Source organism: Oncorhynchus mykiss, chromosome 22, assembly GCF_013265735.2.
Source record: "Oncorhynchus mykiss isolate Arlee chromosome 22, USDA_OmykA_1.1, whole genome shotgun sequence".
In the NCBI taxonomy this organism is placed as follows: Eukaryota; Metazoa; Chordata; class Actinopteri; order Salmoniformes; family Salmonidae; genus Oncorhynchus; species Oncorhynchus mykiss.
Window position 1 is genome coordinate 24690306 of NC_048586.1, and position 17760 is coordinate 24708065.

At 42.5% G+C, this 17760-nt stretch overlaps 1 protein-coding gene across 6 annotated transcripts in view; it reads right to left on the reverse strand.

Annotated features, from left to right (window-relative positions):
- Positions 1-17760, reverse strand: part of LOC110502073 (unconventional myosin-XVI) — a 236277-nt gene that overhangs the window by 170732 nt on the left and 47785 nt on the right. For all 6 annotated transcript variants that reach the window (XM_036958970.1, XM_036958971.1, XM_036958966.1 and 3 more), the window contains exon 2: positions 8312-8584. In XM_036958970.1, coding sequence (XP_036814865.1) covers positions 8312-8549 — 238 coding nt within the window. In that variant the 5' untranslated portion in view covers positions 8550-8584. The remainder of the gene's footprint in view (positions 1-8311; positions 8585-17760) is intronic.

Genomic DNA, 17760 nt, shown 5'->3' on the forward strand with positions numbered 1-17760 from the left:
TAGGTGTCTGGTTAGACTGTAAACTCTCCTTCCAGACTTACATTAAGCATCTCCAATCCAAAATTACATCTAGAATCGGCTTCCTATTTCGCAGCAAAGCATCCTTCACTCATGTTGCCAAACATACCCTTGTAAAACTAACTATCCTACCGATACTTGACTTCGGTGACGTAATTTACAAAATATCCTACAACACTCTACTCAGCAAATTGGATCCAGTCTATCACAGTGCCATCTGTTTTGTCACCAAAGCCTCATATACTTCCCACCACTGCGACCTGTACGCTCTCATTGGCTGGTCCTCGCTACATATTTGTCTCCAAACCCTCCAGGTCATCTATAAGTCTTTGCTAGGTAAAGCTCCACCTTATCTCAGCTCACTGGTCACGATAGCAACACCCAGCACGCGCTCCAGCAGGTATATTTCACTGGTCATCCCTAAAGCCAACACCTCCTTTGGCCCCCATTCCTTCCAGTTTTCTGCTGCCTATGACTGGAACGAATTGCAAAGGGAGACTTATATCTCCCTCACTAACTTTAAGCGTCAGCAGTCAGAGCAGCTTACCGATCTCTGCAGCTGTACACAGCCCATCTGTAAATAGCCCATCCAACCAACTACCTACCTCATCCCCATATTTGTTTTGTTTTTCTGCTCTTTTGCAGTCCAGTATTTCTACTTGCACATCCTCATCTGCAATTACAGTATATCACTCCAGTGTAAATTGCAAAATTGTAATTACTTCGCCACTATTGGTCTATTTATTGCCTTATCTCCTTACTTCATTTGCACACACTGTATACAGATTTTTCTATGGTGTTATTGACTGTACGTTTGTTTATCCCATGTATAACTCTGTGTTGTTGTTTTTGCCGCACTGCTTTGCTTTATGTTAGCCAGGTCGCAGTTGTAAATTAGAACTTGTTCTCAACTGGCCTGCCTGATTAAATAAAGGCAAAATAAATAAATGAAATGTAAAACATTGATCAGTTCCCCTATTTGGTGGACAAAGGCCACAATAATCACAAAGAGTCAGTTATTGTGTCCAGATTGCTGGTTTCTCTCTCTTTCTCACTCCTTCGTTCAATCAATGGAGAGGATTTGGCACGGTGTCACAGCATGACATCTACCTTCCACTGCAAAGGCCCCTGGGAAAGGGATTGATGTGTGGTGCAGACAACGAGCTTCTAGCTCTGACAGATAGATAACTGTACCAGAGCTGTATTGGAGTGAGGACGATCTTCAACACGGACACTATCAAGCTTGCTATACTGAACCCGATCAGATAGGATCAGTGATCACGCTTTGGGTATAGGCATGCAATTAGTTTGACTGTGTATGTAGACGTCTTGACAAAGGTGTGTGTGTGTGTGTGTGTGTGTGTGTGTGTGTGTGTGTGTGTGTGTGTGTGTGTGTGTGTGTGTGTGTGTGTGTGTGTGTGTGTGTGTGTGTGTATGCTTGCTTGCTTTGTGTGTGTGTGTGTATGCTTGCTTGCTTGCATATGTGTGAGCGTGGTGCTAAACGCTGAGGTGAGGAAGACATGTAACAATGACAGCAGAGGCCATTAGTGCTTCAACTTCCGACAGACAGACAGACAGACAGACAGACAGACAGACAGACAGACAGACAGACAGACAGACAGACAGGGTGTTACTGGTGCTAGGCTATTCACTCTCTGTCTGTCTGATCTATATGTGCTGATCAATAGAGGACAGACTCAAGAGGAGGAAGCGAGTAGGGAGAGGGGAGGAGGAGAAAGGATGATTTTCCTACATGTAATTACACTTGTCTTAAGTGACAGGAGGTCTCAGTTGATTGTGTAATGTATGCACGACAGGGCACCCAATCACTGATACTGACGCTACAGTATTTTAGTACAAACAGGGCGTTTCATAGTCAAAGAGAATCTCAACCGTTATCATTCTCTGATTTGATATATTATGAAATCTAAATCACAAGTCACATGATCATATCATGATGTATAGTAATCTGATATTAAAACACCCACTACTTTGGTTAGATGCAGAGTAATAAAGGACAGATGCTAATATTAAACAGGTTTCCTAGGCATTGAGATACAGAACTATATTATGATTATCAGGTTATCAAACAGCTGTGAACTGCAACTGGACAGAGAGCCACTCTGTCACACTCAAGTAATATCTCTCTCTACCAGACCCCTAACCTCATATAAGAGAATAAAAAGTATTCATATACAGTAGACTCAATCTCATCAAACATATGATTTTGCAGGGAACGTAACATCTAATATCACCTCAATAACACAGCTACTGTATATACCAATCATTCCCCAGTGTGGAACATTCCATATCATCATTCTGGAATGGTATTGTGAATTGATTTTGGATTCCACGCCTCTTGAAGAGAACAGATGCTCCGGTCACAGCCGTGCCTCCCACTGATGAAGTTAAGAGATTACTTTAGAAAGGCAATTTCACCAAATGTCACTACCAATGCAAGTCCCAGTTTACATATGGCAGGGAGGAATCGAGCTGAAAAAGGCTCAAGTCTCTCTCGTCTCTCATTCTCTCTTTTCCCCCCATTCACCACACCCTGCCTGTTCTTTTTCTTTGATTCTCACTTTCTACTTTTTTATGACATAGCCCTCTATCCTCTCCTTTCAATCTCTTTACCCATCTCCACATCTCTGTCACTCTCTATTTTCCTCTCTGCTTCCATCGTATTTCCTGCCAGTGATTTCTGATAAGATAAGTGTGTGTACATCTCTTATTACTAGCATTCCTCGTCAGCAGAGTGTTTATCATTTATCTGTGAATCTGTGTCCAAAGCCAACTCCATACTGACAAAGTTGAATTAGGATAGACACACAGACGGAGAGAGAAAGAGAGCGAGAGAGAGAGAGAGAGAGAGAGAGAGAGAGAGAGAGAGAGAGAGAGAGAGAGAGAGAGAGAGAGAGAGAGATGCCAAACATTCTTTAAATGATAATGAGTCATGATGGTACAAGGTGTTGTTTTCTCATCTGGAATGGTTCATAGCCATTATTGTATCAATCAAAGAACAAATGAAATGAAAACATATAAATAATTACAGAGGGAGGTTGGGTGCCATGATGAATACCGTACACAACTAATACAGAAGACGTTCATACCACAGACATTCCACAGTCATCCAGAATAATATCCCCATGCCTCGCTATAGCTAGATAAACGCTTGGACACAGTCTATCACTGTCATTTCACAGCTTTCCACTTCAATGAGAGATGCACCACCAAGTAAGGCCTTCACAAGATAAAGCAAAGCAGAAAACCAAATCTGCTACATACATCTTTGAATGTTGGTATTTCCTCCATCATCTCCAGAACAGAGGAGCTGATCTCATCACTAATAACAACGGGCTGAGATGAGATCCCTGTGGAATACTAAGCATTGATTGATCCACACATCCTCATGATCTCCGCTGAGTCCGGTTTTCCAGGGTTTGGGGAGCTTGGTACAGGCAGAACCAACCCCAATTCCCACCCCGTCCCCTTAAATTACCCCCCTTTCACCCCAGATGGGACCCCTAGGTCTCTCGACATGGGGTGTATTTACACATTTCCTCCTCTCAAAAATGATTAAGGATTTTGCTGTGAATACAATTCCAGAAATGTTCCCACATATCTCCCGGGATAAAGGAGGCCTGAGGCGACCATGTTTCCTACATGGATTTGGAATGGAGTGGGATTGAGACAGAAACATGCTGTGGAGCATTACTGTATTTTCCCACACAGTAATTGGCACAGACGTACACATACACAGAGACACAGAAACTGACATTGCCTACAGGTAACAGTACACACACAGAGACATAGAAACAGTCAACAGGCCAAAGATCAGGGTTGGGGAGTAACTGATTACATGTAATCTGATTACAAAAAAAACTATAAATGTAATCGCTTACTCTAACAGCAAAGATATTGTATCAGATTACAGATACTTTTTAAAAACGATATGATTACTTCTTGGATTACTCTTAAATTCAGAAAGGATGTTAGTGAAAGAAAATACATTGAGACCTTTCTGCTTTCTGAATTACATTCAATTCAGCATTTAAAATGTTAACGATTTTTCCACCTGAGTGAGCCTGAGACCACTATGATGACACACCAAATGTGTATAAAGAATTATTGTTGTCTTCTTCTGCATTTTAAGGGAAAATTAATTAGAACGTAACTGAATGTAATCAGATTACAGAAATCCAAAAGACACATTACTGACTACAAATTTAGATAGTTAACCATGGGATCATCAAAGCAACAAATCAGTAATAGCAGGAATGAAAAGAAGGGAATTCAGTCCGATGATGTGAAATGAGACTTATCATCATGTCTCCATCTACACGGTATCATGCCTATGGAACATCAAATCTGCAGGACAACATCTTATCCAACAACATCTTGTCCAACAACATCTTGTCCAACAACATCTTGTCCAACCACATCTTGTCCAACCACATCTTGTCCAACCACATCTTTTCCAAAAATATCTTATCCAACAACATCTTGTTCAGCATAGCCTTGACAGTTCCAAGTCTAGTTAATCAGACCAATGGTTGGCAGCTGATTTTACCCACCATACCAAAAGCCAGTGGCAGTAACAGTCTTGTGCCAGTCCTGTACCATGCTGTTGCATGGGTGGTGATTAGGATTTCTACTCAGGGGTAAACAGGGGCGATTCATGCCCGGCCAAAGGACCAGGTTTTAGTCAGGCAGTTGCATGGGTACACCAGCTGCTCTCAAGTACCCCAGCTGAAGATCATTGGCAGCCCAAAGGGGGGAGATTAGCATAGTGACCTGCAATGGCTGCTGGGTGGTCTGACAGATACACACAGACAGCTGGGCAAACGGCTGGCAAACAAGAGCATGGGTGGCGAGAAAGATAAGGAAGGGATGGATGGAGAGAGAAAGAGAGCAAGAGAGAGAGAGAGAGAGAGAGAGAGAGAGAGAGAGAAAAAGGGAGAAAAAGGGAGAAAGACAGACAGAGAAGAAAAAAGGGAAGGGGGGTAGAGAGAGAGAGAGAGAATAGGGAGAAAGAGAAGAGGCCATAGTGAGATAAATACGTCTATTGTAAAAGCACTCATAGAGTATAGAGTATCCACTAGTAGTGATACTTTATGAAGACATAGAGTATGTTTGACTGCAGCTCTGTGTGTATGGGACTGTGGCATTAAGGGTAGAGTCCCTCAGATCCCTGCCTGGGGCAACAGGTGATTTAGAGTCAGGCTCACAAGAGCTCTCTCTCTCTGCCCTCTGAGGTCTAGGTAGAATCCTTAATGAGGAATCTCTCAGTTGATAGAATAGGGGGAGTGCGCACACACACACACACACACACACACACACACACACACACACACACAGTCAATCTGGTCAGCTGTCCTGGGGATAGTCAGAATAGCTGACTATGGTTGACTTAATATCATCTGCTCCATCGCACATAATGGGAGAAATCTCTGAGCTCTGTAATCGTTGTGCTGACCTGCACAACCCCTTCTGTATTAGATTACTTCTGCTTGTCTCCCAAGAGCTGCATTTCACTCTGAATATTAGCTAGGTGTGTTTTTATGAATAAGTGTGTGTGTGTTTGTGTGTGTGACAGAGTTAGAGAGTTTGTGTCATGACTAGCCTGTAATCAGTTTGAAGAATGAGCTAATACTGCAAAGCTAATGGCCACTCCTCACCCTTGCCACATCCATTTGTCTTTTCCCAACTGCTGCACTAACAAACACACACACACACACACACACACACACACACACACACACACACACACACACACACACACTAAGCAGAATACTGATTAGCAGCTGAAACTGGAGAGGGAATGAAGAGTGAATATTGAAGGAGGAACAGAATACAAAGAAAGGAAAGGAGAAAAATAAGGACTAGAGAGAGAGGCTTTTTTTATCGCTCCGTGGGAGGCACTGACTAAATGTCTTCTGTTCACTTTCAACTGAGACCCACTTTGGGATGCTGATAATGTTTTGAGGTCTGTTGCATTACTATAGGTCTGTAGGGATGGGTGTGGAGAGGGTAAACCCAAAACATGTGGACTAGGTCTGTTGCATTACTATAGGTCTGTAGGGATGGGTGTGGAGAGGGTAAACCCAAAACATGTGGACTAGGTCTGTGCACGCCAGTGTGTGAGTGAGTGATTTGAAAGGGACTCATATGGTCCGCAGACGTGCAGAGAATGATGAAAGTGCTGTAAGAGTAGGGCTCATGGTCGGCAGGGTAGCCTAGTGTTTAGAGCGTTGGACTAGTAACCGGAAGGTTGCAAGTTCAAACCCCCAAGCTGACAAGGTACAAATCTGTTGTTCTGCTCCTGAACAGGCAGTTAACCCACTGTTCCTAGGCCGTCATTGAAAATAAGAATTTGTTCTTAACTGACTTGCCTAGTTAAATAAGGGTAAAAAATAAAAATAAAATGTATGCCACTCAGTACACACTGAACACTTCCCACTGCCTATTCTGATTGAACTGACTCAAAGCTCATAAAACTGTCAGAAGTCAATAGCTCAAATTAAGTGCTACTGAACTCAGATACAGTGCCTTGCGAAAGTATTCGGCCCCCTTGAACTTTGTGACCTTTTGCCACATTTCAGGCTTCAAACATAAAGATATAAAACTGTATTTTTTTGTGAAGAATCAACAACAAGTGGGACACAATCATGAAGTGGAACGACATTTATTGGATATTTCAAACTTTTTTAACAAATCAAAAACTGAAAAATTGGGCGTGCACAATTATTCAGCCCCCTTAAGTTAATACTTTGTAGCGCCACCTTTTGCTGCGATTACAGCTGTAAGTCGCTTGGGGTATGTCTCTATCAGTTTTGCACATCGAGAGACTGACATTTTTTCCCATTCCTCCTTGCAAAACAGCTCGTGCTCAGTGAGGTTGGATGGAGAGCATTTGTGAACAGCAGTTTTCAGTTCTTTCCACAGATTCTCGATTGGATTCAGGTCTGGACTTTGACTTGGCCATTCTATCACCTGGATATGTTTATTTTTGAACCATTCCATTGTAAATTTTGCTTTATGTTTTGGATCATTGTCTTGTTGGAAGACAAATCTCCGTCCCAGTCTCAGGTCTTTTGCAGACTCCATCAGGTTTTCTTCCAGAATGGTCCTGTATTTTGCTCCATCCATCTTCCCATCAATTTTAACCATCTTCCCTGTCCCTGCTGAAGAAAAGCAGGCCCAAACCATGATGCTGCCACCACCATGTTTGACAGTGGGGATGGTGTGTTCAGCTGTGTTGCTTTTACGCCAAACATAACGTTTTGCATTGTTGCCAAAAAGTTCAATTTTGGTTTCATCTGACCAGAGCACCTTCTTCCACATGTTTGGTGTGTCTCCCAGGTGGCTTGTGGCAAACTTTAAACGACACTTTTTATGGATATCTTCAAGAAATGGCTTTCTTCTTGCCACTCTTCCATAAAGGCCAGATTTGTGCAATATACGACTGATTGTTGTCCTATGGACAGAGTCTCCCACCTCAGCTGTAGATCTCTGCAGTTCATCCAGAGTGATCATGGGCCTCTTGGCTGCATCTCTCATCAGTCTTCTCCTTGTATGAGCTGAAAGTTTAGAGGGACGGCCAGGTCTTGATAGATTTGCAGTGGTCTGATACTCCTTCCATTTCAATATTAATCGCTTGCACAGTTCTCCTTGGGATGTTTAAAGCTTGGGAAATCTTTTTGTATCCAAATCCGGCTTTAAACTTCTTCACAACAGTATCTCGGACCTGCCTGGTGTGTTCCTTGTTCTTCATGATGCTCTCTGCGCTTTTAACGGACCTCTGAGACTATCACAGTGCAGGTGCATTTATACGGAGACTTGATTACACACAGGTGGATTGTATTTATCATCATTAGTCATTTAGGTCAACATTGGATCATTCAGAGATCCGAACTGAACTTCTGGAGAGAGTTTGCTGCACTGAAAGTAAAGGGGCTGAATAATTTTGCACGCCCAATTTTTCAGTTTTTGATTTGTTAAAAAGGTTTGAAATATCCAATAAATGTCGTTCCACTTCATGATTGTGTCCCACTTGTTGTTGATTCTTCACAAAAAAATACATCTTTATATCTTCATGTTTGAAGCCTGAAATGTGGCAAAAGGTCGCAAAGTTCAAGGGGGCCGAATATTTCGCAAGGCACTGTATGATGCCATCAGTTTGTGAATATAATCTAAGACAGTTTTACAGAAATATAGCCATTACACTCTGGAAATACTAGCATCAACATACTCACACTCTTTATCTGTATAGCTACCCCCCATAAACACAAACCTTCTTTGTCGTCGTGGCGTACGATGGCGTCCTGTATGATGTCACCGAGGCTGAAGCGAATGCTCTGTCTCTTCATGTGGCTGGTGGGCGGTGCTTTTACCTTGACTCCTCCTCCCAGTTTCTGCAGGGTCTTCTCCCGCTCATAGTACTCCCTTATTTGGTCACAGCGCATCCTCCTGACCAGACGCTGGCGCTGGCCAAACGGGAGAGACTCCAACAGACACTGGTCGATCTCCATGTTCTGACGAAACACGTTACATAGCTGAAAACAACCTGCAGAGGGAGGGAGGGAGGGAGAGAAGGGAAAAGGAGAGAGAAATACATTAGCATATCATGTTTTGTGATGAAAATCTGTCTCAACAGTGTATACAAGTTGAAAATAGAGTGATGTTAAACATAGTAAAACAGCTAGTGTGTGTGTGTGTGTGTGTGTGTGTGTGTGTGTGTAAGACACAGACACTGCTGTTAGATAATAGTAAATAACTCGAACCACTCCATGTTTATTTATTTATTTAAATATAGTCTGACACTGAGCGAATAGGACAACACTTGGATGATAAAGTACACCAGTGCTGTCTGTTTCACCCACAAGCCTATAGTGTGTGTGTGTGTGTTTATAATTGACTACACTTGAATGATAAAGTACACCAGTGCTGTCTGTTTCACCTACAAGCCTTTAGTGTGTGTGTGTTTGTTTATAATGGACTACACTGGGATGATAAAGTACACCAGTGCTGTCTGTTTCACCTACAAGCCTTTAGTGTGTGTGTTTATAATGGACTACACTGGGATGATAAAGTACACCAGTGCTGTCTGTTTCACCTACAAGCCTTTAGTGTGTGTGTTTATAATGGACTACACTTGTACTGCCTTTATCCTCTGGGTGTTTTGAAAAACCCTCACACTGTTTAGTGTCTTCTCTCCTGCATCCCAACGGCTGTAGTGAATATCATGACTTAGCATGTTGCCTGTCCCAGTGGAAGAGAGCCAGTTGTTCTGCTCACTATCCAGTCGCTGAACCTATTATTGTCTGTCTGCCTATTACTGCTGCAGCACAGCCAAACCTCAGTGACTGCAGTGGAATGGATCACGACACATCAGGACCAAACCATGCTTATTTAAGAAGGTAGTTCCAGACTTATAAAATGGTAAATGTGCATAGCATTGTTCAGTGATGAAGGCTGAAAATCAGACCAACCAGAAGTAAAGTTGCAATTCATAGGCAATCAGAGACCATGATGCTTCCAAGCGCATAAAAAAGTAATCAGAAGGAATTGAATTCCAAACAATCTTGTTACCCAAAGTCTGCCCCCGGATGCAATACAGAAAGTGTTCAATGATGTGGTGATTGTGTGTGTGTGTGTGTGTGTGTGTGTGTGTTAGACAGAGACAAAGACAGCAGTGATTAGTGCAGTAATTCAGGTCACTGCTAGACCACAGGGGAGGGAAACAGAACTTTGGAAAGGCTGCCTTTGCAGATAAATTTCAGACAGTTCAATTTTTCTCACATACTCCTCTTCTATTTATGTCTGCTTGTCTAACTGTCTGTTTGTCTAACTGTCTGTTTGTCTAACTGCCTGTATGTCTGCTTGTCTAACTGTCTGCTTGTCTAACTGTCTGTTTGTCTAACTGCCTGTGTGTCTGCTTGTCTAACTGTCTGCTTGTCTAACTGTCTGTTTGTCTAACTGCCTGTGTGTCTGCTTGTCTAACTGTCTGTTTGTCTAACTGCCTGTATGTCTGCTTGTCTAACTGTCTGCTTGTCTAACTGTCTGCTTGTCTAACTGTCTGCTAGTCTAACTGTCTGCTAGTCTAACTGTCTGCTAGTCTAACTGTCTGCTTGTCTAACTGTCTGCTAGTCTAACTGTCTGCTAGTCTAACTGTCTGCTAGTCTAACTGTCTGCTAGTCTAACTGTCTGCTTGTCTAACTGTCTGCTAGTCTAACTGTCTGCTTGTCTAACTGTCTGCTAGTCTAACTGTCTGCTTGTCTAACTGTCTGCTAGTCTAACTGTCTGCTTGTCTAACTGTCTGCTAGTCTAACTGTCTGCTTGTCTAACTGTCTGCTAGTCTAACTGTCTGCTAGTCTAACTGTCTGCTAGTCTAACTGTCTGCTTGTCTAACTGTCTGCTAGTCTAACTGTCTGCTTGTCTAACTGTCTGCTTGTCTAACTGTCTGCTAGTCTAACTGTCTGCTAGTCTAACTGTCTGCTAGTCTAACTGTCTGCTAGTCTAACTGTCTGCTAGTCTAACTGTCTGCTTGTCTAACTGTCTGCCTTCTTTCCCTCTCCTTTTAACCAACTCTAATTCTCTTTTTCAGGTTATCTTCCTCCTCATCCCTCTCTCCTTTCCTCCTTGCCCTCACTCTGTCACTTTGCCTGTCTGACTGTCTTTCGCAGTCTCTTTACTTTTAAGCCCTCTCCACATCACTCTCACTTGGTCTTTAACCTCCTTGTCTTCCTCTTCCTCTTGTCTGCCCCATAACTATCTGCCTGTCTGTCTTCCTCTCACCCCTGTAATCTAATCCCTTCCTCCCTCCCTCCGTGTGTGTGATTCAGTAGACTGGTGCAGCAGGCTGCTGGCGAGGTTTAAACCACTGACAGTGGGATGTCTTTGAAGTACTGCAGCCTTTTTTAATGGCCCATCTCTCTCGCTTTCTCTTCTCTCTCCCTTAATTTCTCTTCTCTCCTCTCTGCCTGTTACGCTTTTTAAAGAGGAGCAGGAATCACTGCAGTTCATTTTGTCATGCAGCTATGGAAATAAGAGCTGCGTTGTCTGAGCGTGTCAGCGTGTGTGTTTGTGTCTTTTCTCTGACGCTGTTCACATTATAATCTCTTCAGAGACCCATAAGCACCTACACAGACCTGAACATACACACATGCCCAAAAGAGACACATTTATAACCATAGCAGACATGGCACAGGAATTGAGAGGTGTTTATCCCCCAGCATGTTTTCTCTACTTGAAACAATGTTTATGTGAATCTGTATGTGTTGTAGATCCTTATCAGGCTGATGAGTGATGTTACTGTGTCTTTAACTGCTTTTGCAATTAGATAACCATCTGCACACTCAACCACACACCTGCCTGCCTCCCAGACAGTAGGGCCAAAATGCCCGTATGTTATCTGCCTGGGCTGACAACATGAAAATGATATTTGAGACAATGGGGAGGGGATTAGAATATTGTTGAAACCAGGTGTCTGCCTCAACATTTTCAGTTAGGGAAACTGCCTCGGGTTTGTACTGGTCTACACACACAGGCTCGTACTTTCACATACACACAAACACGCACATGATTGTGCACACGTTTGAGCGCGCTCTACCAGTGTGTTCCCTCTCTGCTCTCGCTCCCTTTTTCACCCATTTCTCTGCTATATGTCCTCCTTCTCCTTTGACTTTCTCTTACCCCCTCTATTTCCTTCCTCTCTTCATCCCCTTCTCCCTCCTGACCCTGTCTCTAGGCTCTGATAAGCCAGGATGCAGATTAAAGACACTTTAGAATTTCTGCAGTGAAGTAAGCTGCTCCCAGGCGCAGAAACCAATTACCCTATTAAACCTGCTCTGTGTGCCCAGCCCTGTGTCAATACACACACCACCATCCGCACTATACCACACTATACCATTCACTACTATTTAGCTTGTACAGCCTCTTATTAAGATGACTAGGCAGAGTTAGAGAGACAATACACCGTGATAACTATGAAACTAGTGACACTGCCCGCCTTTTCCCCTCCCCCTCACCCATTCCCCGAACACGACTCTCTCCAAAGTCTACTGTCACCCCTGATAGACCTGGACGAAATGGACAAAAATCCATGTTGCGATAAATAGAACGATCGTTTTATAACATTAACGTGCACAACAGTTATTATATTCTCCTTTAAACTACTACTACTGGTTTGATGGTTGTATCCAACAACTGTCCCATTGACAATCGCACATTTTAGCAGACGTATTTTATTTCTCTAGTACAGGCTACTTATCGTGATGAACGAAATGAGCAAAATGCCTGTGGTAAGTGATCGGCATGGTTGGCGTCGATCATTTGCGGTTTATCGTCCCAGCTCTAGCCCCTGAGTCGTGGAGGATTTTGAAAAGAAGTGCAGCCAACCACTGTCGTGACAAGAGGAGGAGTACATTCTTCTCAGGACACACCCGCACAAGTGCTGCAGCTGGCGGAGCACATGTACTGTACATTACACAAGCATATACACTACAGCCCTTCAGTTCAAATGACACATAGCCTAATCCAAAGCCAAACCCCAACCAGAGGAGGCTAGCTCCTACCCTTTACTGACAGGCACAAAGCTCAGCCATATCTGGACTGGATTAGCTAGCTAGTTTTTACAGCTGGCCCAATCTGACAGTAGATTGTCTATAGAGTATAGCTGGGTATATCTGTGTCTATAGCTGGTTATAAAACTGGTTGTTTGCATCCTGGATCCTGATTGGACAAGCAGAATTCCAAGCCATGCTGATTGGACAAGCAGCATTCCAAGCCATGCTGTATGCCTGCTAACGGTTCCATCTGAAAGGGATCACTGCGCATCCATAACAATATCATGTTCATGTTGTTGAATCATTTCTTCTACTCAACTAGCACATGATTTCCTCTCGCTTCCAGCCTAGGATTTAGTTTGGTACCCTGGGTGTAAATTTAAGCCTCGATGTCTGCCAATGTTTCACTTTTGAATTTAGATCTCTGTAGTACCATACATAGAGTGAACGGTGCCCAGACGAGACGAGGCAACTTTTACTGAGCCAGTCAAATCCCGCATCAATGGTAATAGAAAAATATATAAAACCAACAAAAATGCAGCTAGTGTACTGTCAATCCAAAGTTGGCTAGCTAGCAACAAGAACCTTGCCTGCGTAGAAACCATTTTGTTTAGAACGGACGGTCTCTTTGCATAGCAACTATGCAAAAATAATTAAAGACTGGGTCTTGTCTGTGGCAACATGGCCAAAAGAACTAACAACCAGATTTTTGTCCAGACTATATCTTCTGATGGAATAATTCAATTGTATGAATTTACTTGTAAAAATAAAGTTCATGAAAATATGTAATTCATTGCTGTTTTAATATGTTGGTAACAGTTTTATAAAAGCAATGAGGCAGTGCTCCCGCGTCGGGCCAAACAGCGCCATTTACCTGTGACTGTATTCATGATACAGCACAGCCTCTTGTGCATTATTGCTTAAGTATATATGTGTCTATAGACTATAGATGGGTATATCTGTCCTAGGACTGGCTAGCTGACTCAAAGTGACTTAAACTGAGAGTTCCATCCAGGGACACAGGAAACAAAGGATAATTACCACTGCTTGGTATAGACTGCGGCACTACTGAGAACAATCACACATTGGCACCCTGAGAGACTGCATATTAGAGGGATGAGAGGGGGGCTGTATATGACAGACAGAGGGAAGGAATAGAAAGGAGGAGAGAGGGAGAAAAAGAGGGAAGGCGATTCAGGCAGTGGAATAAATAGAGCGCAGTAAGAGACAGTGTGAGAGTGGGTCAGTGGAATTAGAGCAAAGTCACTAGTTTAATGGTTTGCCTGTGTGCGTGTCAACTATAACAAACACAGCATGGGAGGATATCAACCTGGAGTTGAACTCAAAATGCGTCCAGCTAAAAAAAACGACTTCCTGAAATAAACAATAAAAATGAACAGTAAACATTACACTTGCAGAAGTTACAAAAGAATAAAGACATTTCAAATGTCATATTACGTCTAATCTACAGTGTTGTAACGATGTGCAAATAGTTAAAGTAAAAAAGTTAAAATAAATCAATATAAATATGAGTTGTATTTACAGTGGTGTTTGTTATTCAATGGTTGCCCTTTTCTTGAGGCAACAGATCAAAAATATTGCTGCTGTGATGGCACACTGTGGTGTTTCACCCAGTAGATATGAGAGTTTATCAAAAATTCTTTGTGAATCTGTGTAATCTGAGGGAAATATGTGTCTCTAATATGGTCATACATTTGGCAGGAGGTTAGGAAGTGCAGCTTCTCTCTCTCTCTCCCTCCCTCCCTCTCCCTGTGCTGTTCTCAGCTGTGATAGCTTTATTGCAGACTCAGGGAGACATCATAACTGACTTCATGGAGGAGGGACACAGGACTGATGAGTCCTCCTTCAGGAGTCTTAACTCACAGCGACACACACACACAAGATTGTCACTCTAGCCATGAGCAATAACACACACACACACACACACACACACACACACACACACACACACACACACACACCTCTACCAAAATACTTGATTTGCCACCAGCAGACTGTATTTAACTGCGTTGTCAGCGTTATAAATCAGGCATCATAAACAGCCAGACAGAGGCACAGCAACATTGTCTGGCCATAAACACACGTTATATGACACATATCACACACGTGTCACTTCTGACATGTCACCCATAAAGTCTTACCTCAGACTGATCCAACTGAGCAGTCTAGCCTCTCGAAATGTGATGCTAATGCAAAACCATATTCTTCATATCCGCTGAGCAAGACAATAAAGATGAAGTCAACGGGAGAGGGAGTGTGAGAGTGAGTGAGTGACAGACAGGAAAGGTCAAAGACCCCAAGAGGGACCGGCAGAGGTCAGGATGGAGATATAGGGAAGAGGGAGAAAGTAGGAGGGAGGTAGGGAGTAGGAGGGAGGGAGGGAGGGAGGGAGGGAGGGAGGGAGGGAGGGAGGGGGGGGAGGGAGCAGGGAGAGAGATATACTGTGGTTGTAATGCTTGAGAAGCTCCTGCTTTCCCATCTCCTGGCTGTCAGATATTGATTTACTGAGGAATATCCCTCATAGGCTCTAGTTATTAACATTGACAGCACTGCACTGGGCTGTGAATTAGCCCGCAGCATCCACATAGACATACATGTACAGTATATACTGTACACACAAGTAAAATACCGTACATTTGTTTTACAGCACGCTATAATACCTTTCTGTAATTTGAACAGTAAAATACCTTAAAATGCACAGTAAAATACTTTGAATGTGTTTCACAGCATCAATAATGGTGCATTGTGGGAAACTCTTGTGGGCGAGGAAAGAGTTTCTGGCTCATTAACATATTTTATGGGTGCCATGCAAGAGGCTATTGTCACAACTTCCTCCGAAGTCGGTTCCTCTCCTTGTTTGGGCGGCGTTCGGCGGTCAACGCCGCCGGTCTTCTAGCCATCGCCAATCCACCTTTCATTTTCCATTTGTTTTGTCTTGTTTTCCCACACACCCGGTTTACATTCCCTCACTACTTGTCGTGTATTTAACCCTCTGTTCCCCCCATGTCTGTGTGTGAAAGTGTTTGTTGTTAAAGTGCGTGTGCACTCTGACTGTGTCCATTGAGTGTCCATTTGATCTGTTTTGCCCTGTAATCACAACCAGTTAGGAAGCCTTTGTTTAGGCCTCTAGAAGTGCAAGTGATTTAAAACACCTAGTATTCATTAATATGCTGCAATACGCAAATGACTACAGTCAACCTGCTTGCTCTAATCCCTTGTAATTACAGTAAAATACTGTGGAAATCATTTTCTTAAAGTTGAATAGCGTCGTTACGTTAGATAACGGAGTGCCAAGGCGTCGAAATCACTAAGCAGCTAAATTCGAAGTAGTGTACTGATGTGTGTATCACTTTATCAGAAGTACGTCATCAATGATGTCCAAAGATTTGTTTGATCACATGCTTTTTCAAACCGCGTGTTGCAAAATGCAAGATTTTGCCGTGGTTCCGATGCTTTCTTCCATTCCAAGCTGCTTTCAAAACACCAGCCTCTGCTGGACACTGTACTTACAGACACCATGAGGATTTTGTACATGTAGTTTTACCTGACCTGTAGCTCAGCAGGTAGAGTAGGGAACTATGGAACATTCAAGGACTTGAGGTTAGAGGTCAAACCCTGTTGAAGGCACACATTTATTTTTTTAATTCATTCGAAACCACACTTTCTGTACTGCTGTTCAAATAAAAAAAGTATTTAGTACAATATAAGCTTCTGTCTCAAGTCCCCTAAATAATGCAATAGATTCCGTTTTTTTTTTAATTGTAAACTTAAAGAAAAGAAGGGATGCATGATGTAAGATGCAAACCTGGTAAAGCCATCGATTTATTGCAGCACCACAGAGTTCAGACGAAAACAGTGGAGAAGAAAATGCATCGGATAATCACACGCTGCTATTTATTGCTGAACAGCAGCTGTCACTAATATGCATGGTGAACGGAGAAATGAAGCTCCAAGTATTGAACCATTTTACGTCTCAATTTGGTAAAAGCTCCAAAGCCTTCAGAAAGCCTGGGTTTCTTCCCTTCACTACAGTTTAATAGTCACTGTGTTCCTGTGTTATACTGTGTATCATTGTTCTGGCATCGAGTACCGTTAATAATATCTCAGTATTGTATTGGCACTAGCCAGAAATAGTCAGAGATATATCATGAGATGCAGTGCCTTCAGGAAGTATTCACAGTGCCTTCAGGAAGTATTCACAGTGCCTTCAGGAAGTATTCACAGTGCCTTCAGGAAGTATTCACAGTGCCTTCAGGAAGTATTCACTGAATTTTTGGATTTTGTGTCACTGGCCAACAAACAACGCCCCCATAACGTGAAAGTGGAATTATGTTTTTATACATTTTGACAAATTGATTTAAATGAAAAGTGTTAATGTCTCAAGTCAACAAGTTCCGCACCTTTATTATGGCAAGTATTCATTCAGCACCTTTATTATGGCAAGTATTCATTCAGCACCTTTATTATGGCAAGTATTCATTCAGCACCTTTATTATGGCAAGCCTAAAGAAGTTCAAGAGTAAAAATTTGCTGAGCAAGTCACATAATAAGCTGGACTTACTCTATGTGCAATATTAGTGTTGAATATGATTTTTTAATGACTACCTCATCTCTGTACCCCACATATACAATCATCTGTAAGGTCCTTCAGTCAAGCAGTGCATTTCAAACACAGATTCAACCACAAAGACCAGGGAGGTTTTCAAAGTAAAAGTCAAATTGCAAAAAATGTGGCAAAGAAATTAACTTTATGTCCTGAATAGAAGGTGTTATCTTTGGGGCAAATCCAAGACACCACATCACTGAGTACCACTTTTCATATTTTCAAGCACAATGGTGGCTGCATCATGTTATGGGTATGCTTGTAATCAGCAAGACTAGGGATTTTATTTAGGATAAAACTAAACAGAATAGAGCTAACTACAGGCAAACACCTAGAGGAAAACCTGGTTCAGTCTGCTTTCCAACAGACACTGGGAGACAAATTCACCTTTCAGCAGGACAAAAACCTAAAACACAAAGCCAAATCTACACTGGAGTTGCTTACCAAGATGACATTGAATGTTTCTGAGTGGCCTAGTTATGGTTTTGATTTAAATTGGCTTGAAAATGGCTGTCTAGCAATGATCAACAACCAACAGAGCTTGAATATTGT